Below are 8,394 nucleotides of genomic sequence, written 5' to 3'. Positions count from 1 at the left end.
CCAGGGCTATCAGAGGGTGGTCTAATTGGGCCCCGCCCAAATGGGGTGTGGCCTAGGGTCTGGGGTGGAGCCCAGGCTGTCAGGGAGTGTCACATGGGTGTCACATGGCCTGTAGGGTATGGATTCCAGAGTTCCAGGGGCAGTTTTTTGGGTTGTTTTTTTTTTTTGCGGTACGCGGGCCTCTCACTGTTGTGGCCTCTCCCGCTGCGGAGCACAGGCTCCGGACGCGCAGGCTCGGCGGCCATGGCTCATGGCTCACGGGCCCAGCCGCTCTGCGGCATGTGGGATCCTCCCAGACCGGGGCACGAACCCGTGTCCCCTGCATCGGCAGGCGGACTCTCAACCACTGCGCCACCAGGGAAGCCCCAGGGGCAGTTTTGAGTGGCAGCTCCATCAGTCCTTACTGTGAGACCCTGGGCGAGTTACCTCATTCCGTTGGACTCACTTTCCCCACCTGCAACTCCAGCAAAATGACAACCTCCACACCGCTAGGGCTGCCTTGAAGTGTTGTGAGTATTCAAACAAACCCTCGTACAAGCACGACCACAGCAGCATGAGCCACAACCACTAGATGGTGGAAACGACCCAAATGTCCATCAACAGGGTGTGAGTGGATAAATAAAATGTGGGTCATCTACACAGTGGAATATTATTTGGCCATAGAAAGGATTGAAGCATGAGTCATGCCGCAACAAAAGTGGTTGAACCTCCAAATATGCTAAGCGAAAGAAGCCAGACACAAAAGGCCGCGTATCCTATGATGCCATCTACATGAAACGTCCAGAACAGGCAAATCCAGAGACAGAGAGCAGATTAGTGGTTGCCTGGCGCTAAGGGAGGGGGAATAGGGACTGCTAATGGGGACAGGATCTCCTTAGCAGCTGATGAAAATGTTCTAGAACTAGCTAGAGGTGATGGTGGCCCAACACTGGAAAGGAATGCTAAGGAATTGTACACTTTCAAATGGTATATGAATTGAACCACAGTAAAAGCAAAACCAGCCCAGACTGCATAGATAGGCAGGTTCCTCCTGCCTTTGGCACCCCTCTGCCCCCTCATCTCCATTCTGTGAGGACAGATGAGGCCTCTGCCTGCCCTCCACCGTCCACGGTCCCAGCCTCTGCTACTGCACGAGGTGAAAGCGTCCGGCGCCAGCCTAAGCTGTCTCCCTATGTGTCTCTGGGTCTCACCTTCACCTTCTGGACAATGGGCCCCTCAACCCTCCTCAGCCTGGAATTCCATCTGAGATCCAGACTCAAGATGGTGGACAAGGCCACCCCAGGTTCCTTGGCACCTGAGGGCAATAAACCACTAAGCACAGTCTCTTCCTCCGTGCTTTTATTTTTAAAAAATAATTGTACAAAAGAGAACAATTTAAGGCTTAACGGAAATGCAGAGTCCCAGGCGAGGGTCCTGCCTCAGCCTGGGCTGGGACTCTGCACTTGGGGGCTTGTCCAGCTGCCCCATTATGTCTTGTCCCTCCAGGACACAGGGGGTGCCCAGAAGAAGCACACTGGCCCTGCTGTGTCACCCCAGGCTGACCTCTGTCCCCGCAGCCTGGTTTAATGCTCTGCTGTCCCCGTCTTGAAATTCTGAATTCTTGAACAAGGGGCCCCACATCTTCATTTTGCAAGTGATGGAGCTGGTCTTGTCCGTCCCACCCTGAATCTGGGTTTCTCGGGCCATACAATACCCAGGCAGCTCTCACGTCCTGGAGTGTGTGGAGGGGCCCCCAGGAAGCCTAGCCTGGGCCAGGAATCTCTGGCTTTCAAAGGTTTCAAAGGCTGGAGTCGCTGCCCCTGTTGCCCTGTTGCCCCACACAGCTCTGATAACCTGCTTCCCTGAATGCCTCATTCCTGGGCCCTCTCGCCTGCCGGACCTTGCAGTGTGGCCTCGACTGAGGCACTTGCTCTCTGAGCCCCAGTTCTAAGATGAAGGGGGCAGTCTCCACACATCACTCGGCTCTGACCTTCTTCAACTTCTCCTTCCCCTTGCTTGCCTGCCTTCTGAGCTCTTATTCATGCACCAAAGCCTCAGCTAAAATGCCCTTTCCTCCAGGAAGCCTTCCTGCTCCCCCTTTGGACTCTCCCAGCTCTTGGTCCCTTCCTCTGGTCCTGTGGGCCTGGAAGTATTTATGTCTGGCTCTGTCTCTCCCAGACTGGAGGCTTCTGGGGGACCACAGGCTGGCAAAGACAGGTTGAACAGTCTCTCAGATCTTATGGTGGGCATTTGATACCTTATGAGAACCAGTTCAGATATGTCAGACTCCAGACTGGCTCTTCCTCTGCTCCGTGTGATGCTGGAATGGCCCTGCCCCACTCTGAGACTCGGCTTCCCCAACTTCAGTGCAGTCAGGCTGGTCTGCTCTCGACCCAGCCACTCCTCACACATATCCACGCTGACGGAAGCAGGTGTACAACCTCATCCCTTGAAGTTTCCACTTGCCACTCAGCAGGTCATGCAGCGGGGCCTCATGGCCTCTGAGGGTGGGTTTGGATCCTCCTGCGGTGGGCGGGGGGGGGGCGGAATGATCCCATCAAGTCTCAGGAGGCCCTGGAGGCTCAGAAACACCCCTCCCCACCCTCCTCATCTCCACTCCCACACTTGGCCCGGGGGTGACACCCAGGAATAGACTAAGGTGCAAGGCGAGTTCAGGCCCTTGCACCTGTATGGGGATGTATAGGAGTTCCATCATTACTTAAAACTCATCTGTGGCTCTCTACCCTCATCTTGGCTCCCAGGGCCTAGAGAGCCACAGGAGCTTCTTGAAGTTCACCTCGGAGTACAGGGGTGGCGGGCGGTAGCGGAACTCCTGGATGTAGGCAAAGAAGGGGCTTTCAGCACCCACGTCAGGGTCCTGCAGTAGTCGGAAGGGGCTCTGCTCCACGGCCGCCACCTCCTCATCGGCCACCACATCTGAGTACTCGGGAGGTGCTGGAATCGAGAGACAGGATGGGTGAGGCTGGTAGAGGAGGCGGGCAGCCCCAGAATTGGGGACAATGGCTGGGAGCTGGCTTGTGCCATTTCTGGGGCTGCTGAGCTGTGTGCCCTTGGACTGGGATTCTGGGGGAATTCACACTCCCAACATGACTGTTACTGAGCACTTTTACAGATGGGGGCATCGAGGCTGGGGAAGGGAGAGTCAGCCAGGCACCTGCCTCTCTGCCCACCCATGCCCCTCACAGCAGGATGGAGAGCTCACCTTCAGGTCGCTCTGGCAGGACGCCCAGTCCCCAGTCCAGCAGGAAGCTGGCATGGCTGCCCACGCTGGACGAGCGGCTGCCGAAAGGATGCAGAGGAATGGTGCCGATGACCAGCGGCAGCTCCAAGAGCAGCTTGGATGAGCCCGGGATGTCCACGCAGACCTGGAGGAAGGAGCCATGATAGAGGGTGCCCAGGCAGCCTCGGCCACACCCTCCTTCTATAGCAGGAGGCCTTGGTGGGAGGCGGGGGGAACCCCAGCCTGGAGGACAGAGCAGACACAGCCACCCCAGCCCCCGAGGATACTCTACCTTGAGGGTGTAGTCCACATGTAGCACGCGGCAGTGCAGAATAGAAGGACCCACAGGAGGGATCCGCAGCGCCCGGCCCTGCCACAGTGCCCGCCGCCCAGGGCCCACAGGCTCCCCTGAGAGACTAGCCACCACTGCTCGTTTCTGTTTGCGGGCACCTCGCGCCATGAAGGTCTGTGTCTGGACCACGGCTGCCCGTGGCAGCACTGGGCGCGTGGAGCCATTGTCGATCTCGGCAAAGACGGGGATCACCTCACCTGTAGGGTGGGACAGCAGGGCCTCAGTTTCCCCCCCTGCAACCCTGACAGGACCTTCTTCCCAATCCAGCCCCTCCCACCTGCTACCTGGTGTATAGCCCTTGCGGTCGATCTTGGCTGAGAGGGAGACAAGGCCACGGTTACTGTACCAGGATCGGGCGATCTTCTCCCGAGCTCCTGCCTGAGGGGCCTGGTGGGGTGGAGGGAAAGGACATGAAATGCATCCCATTGTGCCAACCACAGACCCCCTGAAGCCTCTAAACCACCCTCAGCTAAAGGAGGATTTGGGGCAGGCCTAGTATCCTGGTTTCCTTTTAACAATCTAGAAACTATTTGTAAAATGGATCCAGGAATATGACTCATCTCGTTAAACTGAAAACGAAGTGAACGAGCCAAGCACTTAGTGCTTAATGAGCGCTTAGTAAGCCATTATTATTGCAAGCTCTGACTGAGTCCCATTTCATGGAGGAGGCACAGGAGGCTCAGAGAAGGCGAGACACTCATGCAGAAACACACAGCCAACTGGTGCCCCTGGGACTTGCACCTGGCTCCACTGGACTCCACAGGCATTCCCATGCCTACCTCCCCCACTGCCTCCCTCCCTGCCAGGGCTCAACTGTGACCCCCACTTTGAGAAGGAAGTGAGGAGCTAGTCACCAAATAGCCAGGACCCTGCCTGTGATCCTCCCATCCTACCTCCCCAAGGGCAGCAACTCACCAGCAGAGCCGGTGTGTTGATGTCCACAGGCTCGATAACAGTAAACACCTTCCTTGCCCGGCGGGCAGGGACCCAGGGCCGGTGCAGGGTGGCTTTGATGCAGTATCGGACACTGCCATGTTTGCCTTCAAATGAAGTCACTAGCGTCCTGGGGGTGGAGGGAAGGGGCTTCAGTGGGTGAGATCTACAGAATCCCGGGTGGGAGATTCCCAAAGACGGGGATGAGAGACACGAGGCACTCCTGGGCCCCCCACCCCGGGAGACAATCTTGCGGCTCGGGGGTCCCCAGATACCGAGCAGTGGAGTCCCAAACCTGGAAGGGGCTGCAGACTTAGGGACTCCTGCAGTCCTCCACCCCATTTGACTTACGGTGGCAGCTGGAAGCTGAATGGGAACTCATGGCGTCCAGGAGGCAGCGTTGCGATCCCTCCGATGTCTGCAGGTAGGAGCAAGAAGGGGAGGCTCAGTGGCTGTGAGGGGCTCCCGGAGCGCGCAGCACGCGCCGTGCAGGGGTCCCCAGGTGGTACCTGGCGCGAGTAGTGTGGCACGGTGGCTCACAACCTCCACGCGCTCGCTGTAGCTCTGCGTGTACGCGGTGCTCGAGCCCGCGCTGCGCGACTCGGTCCAGTGTACGTGGGCGCGACCCCGCGCGCGCAGCTTCAGGGCACCCACGCGCGCCGGGCCCGCCAGCTCCAGCAGCACCCGGCCGGCCACCGCCTGGCCGCCGCTGAACACGGGCTCGGCGCCTGCGTTCGCACCATCCAGTTGCACCACGAACGCCTTCACCTTGTCGAACAGCATCGCGGCTGGGATACGAACTCGCGGCGCGCGGTCCCTGGCTTCGAACCCGCGACGCGGAGGCGCGAGATGCGAACGCCGCAGCCTGAGAACGCGAACCCACCAGGCGCGCGCAGGCGCACTCGCTGATCGGGCCAGAAACTCCTCACTGCCTGCGCCGGCGCCGCATTTATACGGCAGGGAGAGGCGGAGCGAGACGCAGGTCCCGCCCCCGGAGAGGAATACACCAATGGCGCGGCGAGAGGCGTGGCCCCGCCCACGCGTGGAGCAAAATAACAAAAGCCCCGGCTCGCGACCCGCTGCCCTCTACCCCAGTGGACCCTGGGGTGAGGCTGAAACCCTGCGGGACAGAGCAAGTATCTCTCAGACTCCGGGGGTCAAGAGGAAGAACTGAGGCCTGGAGGACTCGGGCCTGAGGTCACCCAGCAAGATCATTCTGCCGTCGGTTTAATCATCAACCGGCCGCCACTTGCAGACGTGACTCGATGCACGTCCAGCCCGAGCTGGAGGGGTGTGTAAACAGCCAGGCCCCAATCGAGGCCCTGAAAGCCTAGGACTAACTACCTCGGGCCTCAGTCTCCCCCGCTCTGTGCAATGGGGGAGGGAGGAAGAAGTGGATGGGGCCTCTCTCCACTCGGGCGCCTACTGCCCCCTCCTCTGATTTGAAACCCGCTCAGCTGGCTGACCCGGGCTAGTGACAACCACTTGGAGCCTCAGTTTCCACGTTTGTAGAGCCAGAAGAAAATCATTCCCGACCTCAGAGGGTTGTGCATGAATCACGGTGTAGCTCCTACTCGACCCCTCCCAGAGCCCCTCTCCCGAGTCATCAGCCCGCTCCTGACACACTGCCACTCGGCTGCGCCTCAGCGCTTTTGCCCCGACGTTCCTTTCCAAACTTTCAGCACCTGCCCTCCCTCCCCCGCCTCCTCAAACTCCTACTTGTCCTCTAGGCCTAGCTCTTCCCCTCACAGACAGAGCCGAGTACCGGGGAAGCTCACGGAATCCCCTGATTCAAGGCTGCGGTGTGCCTTTGGGGCGGTAACCCGTCTCTGGACCTCAGACTCCTCGGAGAAGAACCACATGCACGGTTTCCTAGTTGGGAGCTGACTGATCGCGATTTGCGGAGCGCCTGCGCCCTCTGGTGATAGAGGGATGCACTGCTGCTTGAACCCACCCCCTAGTTTGGCCATCCCCTTTGAGTCTGGCTCAGGCCACACCGGGACCCCCCGAGGCCAAGGCACACCCAGCGGGCCGGCGGCCATAAACGCACACAACCAATCAGTGATAGGGGTAAGGGCAGGCCGGAAGAGAGGGGTAGAGGCTGTCCACTCAGTGATCACCCTGGGGGGTGGGTACCCGGAGGAGGGGGCTCTGGGGCTGAAATAAGGGGCCGGGACCTTCTCCCAGGGCCAAATAGAGCCTAGAAAGAGGACAAGAGGCTATAAGCTCAGGAGGAGGTGGGGAATGGAGTGACCCTGGGGGGATGGGAAGGCTCTTTCTTTTGGGTTTTTTGTTTTGTTTCGTTTTTTTTTTTTTTTTTTTTTTGGCCACACTGCACTCACCTCGAGGGATCTTAGTTCCCCAACCAGGGATGGAACCCGCGCCCCCTGCAGTGGAAGCCCACAGTCTTAACCACTGGATGGCCAGGGTAGTCCCAGGAAGGCTCATTCTGAGCCAGTGCCCTCAGTCTGCTTCACAGATGGGTCCCCAGAGGCCCAGAGAGGGGCAGGGCCTCACTAGAGGTCATACAGCAACTCCACAAGCTTCACCCCTCCAGTATCTTAAGGAAGCTACCAGTGAGTGGGACCAAGAGGACTTGGTCCTCTTGACTGTAGGGTGAGACCAGCCCCAATTTCCCTCGAGTCACAGGGAAAGGGAAGTGACTACAGGGCCCCTTCCTGCCTCACCCCTTGCCGGCTATGCCTCGGTTTCCACAGCTGCTCAGGCAAAATTTCCCACACCTGGGGGCCGTTGGGACAAGTTTGCAAGTCTGTAGGCAAAGCATCTAGTGTGTGCACTGCTGGAAAAAAAGGGGGCTGTGGGTGGGGAGCCAGGTTCGAGCTGCCTCCTGCTTCCGCCCATCTTGCAGATGGGTATGGTGAGGTCTGCCTTCCCCAAGAGGAGGTGGCCAGGGCAGCCCAGAGAGGCCAACACCCTCCTCAGCCACATAGCACGGTGCTGGGGCACAGACTTACTCTTTCTGTTGGCCCTGTTCTGCTCCTGACTGGCTGTATGGCCTGAGGGTGGGGGACTGAGGTTCAGAGCAAGGTAGGGACATGCCCAACACCTAAGACTCCCAGCCTGATGTGACCCCACCCCAAGTCTTCTCCCTGCCTGGGATGCAGTCCCACCCGCTCACCTGCAACCACCCAGCGAACAACCCTTCCTGTAAAAACTGGTCAGGGGCACTGGCAGGGTGTGAGACAGGGGCCTTCTCTGGGAATCAGAGACACCAGGCCTGGGGCTAACGTGGCGTCCTAGGGTCCAGAGAGGAGGAGCTCCCAGCTCCACCAAGGGATTCCCCCAGACTCCATATGGCGGGGGTCCCCACAGCATAGCCCTGGGGGGGGGGGGGGGGGCGCGCCCAGACCCTAGGAGGAGTTCCTGGAAAAGAGGGTTTTGGAGGGGGGTAGGTAGGTGGGTGTCCCACCCTGTAGGAGGGTCCACAACCCGTAGGAGGTCTACGGGTGTAGGAGGTCTCCACATCTTGAGAAGGGTCACCCGACCACACAGCCTCTAAGTCGAAAGGCTGGCTTTGGAGAGGGGCGCCCAGACCTGGGTAGAGGGTCCCGGGGGATCCTGGCTCGGGGTTGGGGGAATGAGAGGCTCACCTAGGAGCAGCAGCTGCCGCCGCCGCAGGTATGTCTCAGCGGCCGCGTAGTCGCTGGACACCGCATTTACACCCACGCTTCGGCCCTCGAGCCAGTGGGTGACCGCCCCGCCGCGCGCCGCCACCTCGAGAGCTGTCACCCGCAGCGGCGACGCTGCCTCCAGCAGCACCCGGCCGCACAGGCGCTCCCCGCCGCGGTACGCGCCGCCCGGGTCCCGCGCCAGCTCCAGCGCGAAGCTGCGCACGCCCCCCGGACGCATGGCTCCGGCCGGGGGGGCC

At 59.8% G+C, this 8,394-nt stretch overlaps 1 protein-coding gene across 3 annotated transcripts; it reads right to left on the bottom strand.

The window, feature by feature from the left end:
* Positions 1-1,323: 1,323 nt before the first annotated feature.
* On the bottom strand, positions 1,324-8,375 carry ARRDC2 (arrestin domain containing 2). 3 transcript variants are annotated; one of them, XM_007461036.1, is made up of 8 exons: positions 5,015-5,348; positions 4,857-4,923; positions 4,488-4,635; positions 3,857-3,959; positions 3,513-3,769; positions 3,203-3,365; positions 2,777-2,934; positions 1,324-2,502 (listed from the first exon to the last, which is right to left on the bottom strand). In XM_007461036.1, the coding sequence occupies exons 1-8, from the start codon at positions 5,286-5,288 to the stop codon at positions 2,449-2,451; spliced, it is 1,224 nt and encodes a 407-aa protein (XP_007461098.1). In that variant the 5' UTR covers positions 5,289-5,348; the 3' UTR covers positions 1,324-2,448. The 3 variants fall into 3 exon arrangements, with proteins under 3 accessions (XP_007461098.1, XP_007461100.1, XP_007461099.1); XM_007461038.1 differs by lacking the exon at positions 5,015-5,348 and adding an exon at positions 8,117-8,375 and having other exon boundaries at positions 2,449-2,502; XM_007461037.1 differs by having other exon boundaries at positions 2,449-2,499; positions 5,015-5,288.
* Between the last annotated feature and the right edge of the window lie 19 nt (positions 8,376-8,394).

Source organism: Lipotes vexillifer, unplaced genomic scaffold (genome assembly GCF_000442215.2).
Source record: "Lipotes vexillifer unplaced genomic scaffold, Lipotes_vexillifer_v1.1 scaffold469, whole genome shotgun sequence".
In the NCBI taxonomy this organism is placed as follows: Eukaryota; Metazoa; Chordata; class Mammalia; order Artiodactyla; family Lipotidae; genus Lipotes; species Lipotes vexillifer.
This window is presented reverse-complemented; position numbering and strand designations above follow the sequence as displayed.

Coding starts and splice junctions, on each gene's coding strand:
- ARRDC2 (XM_007461036.1), bottom strand. CDS start 5,288: ATGCTGTTCGACAAGGTGAAGGCGTTCGTGGTGCAACTGGATGGTGCG. Junction 4,924..5,014: donor TGCCACACTACTCGCGCCAG/GTACCACCTGGG, acceptor TCCTACCTGCAG/ACATCGGAGGGATCGCAACG. Junction 2,503..2,776: donor CGCCACCCCTGTACTCCGAG/GTGAACTTCAAG, acceptor CGCCCACCGCAG/GAGGATCCAAACCCACCCTC.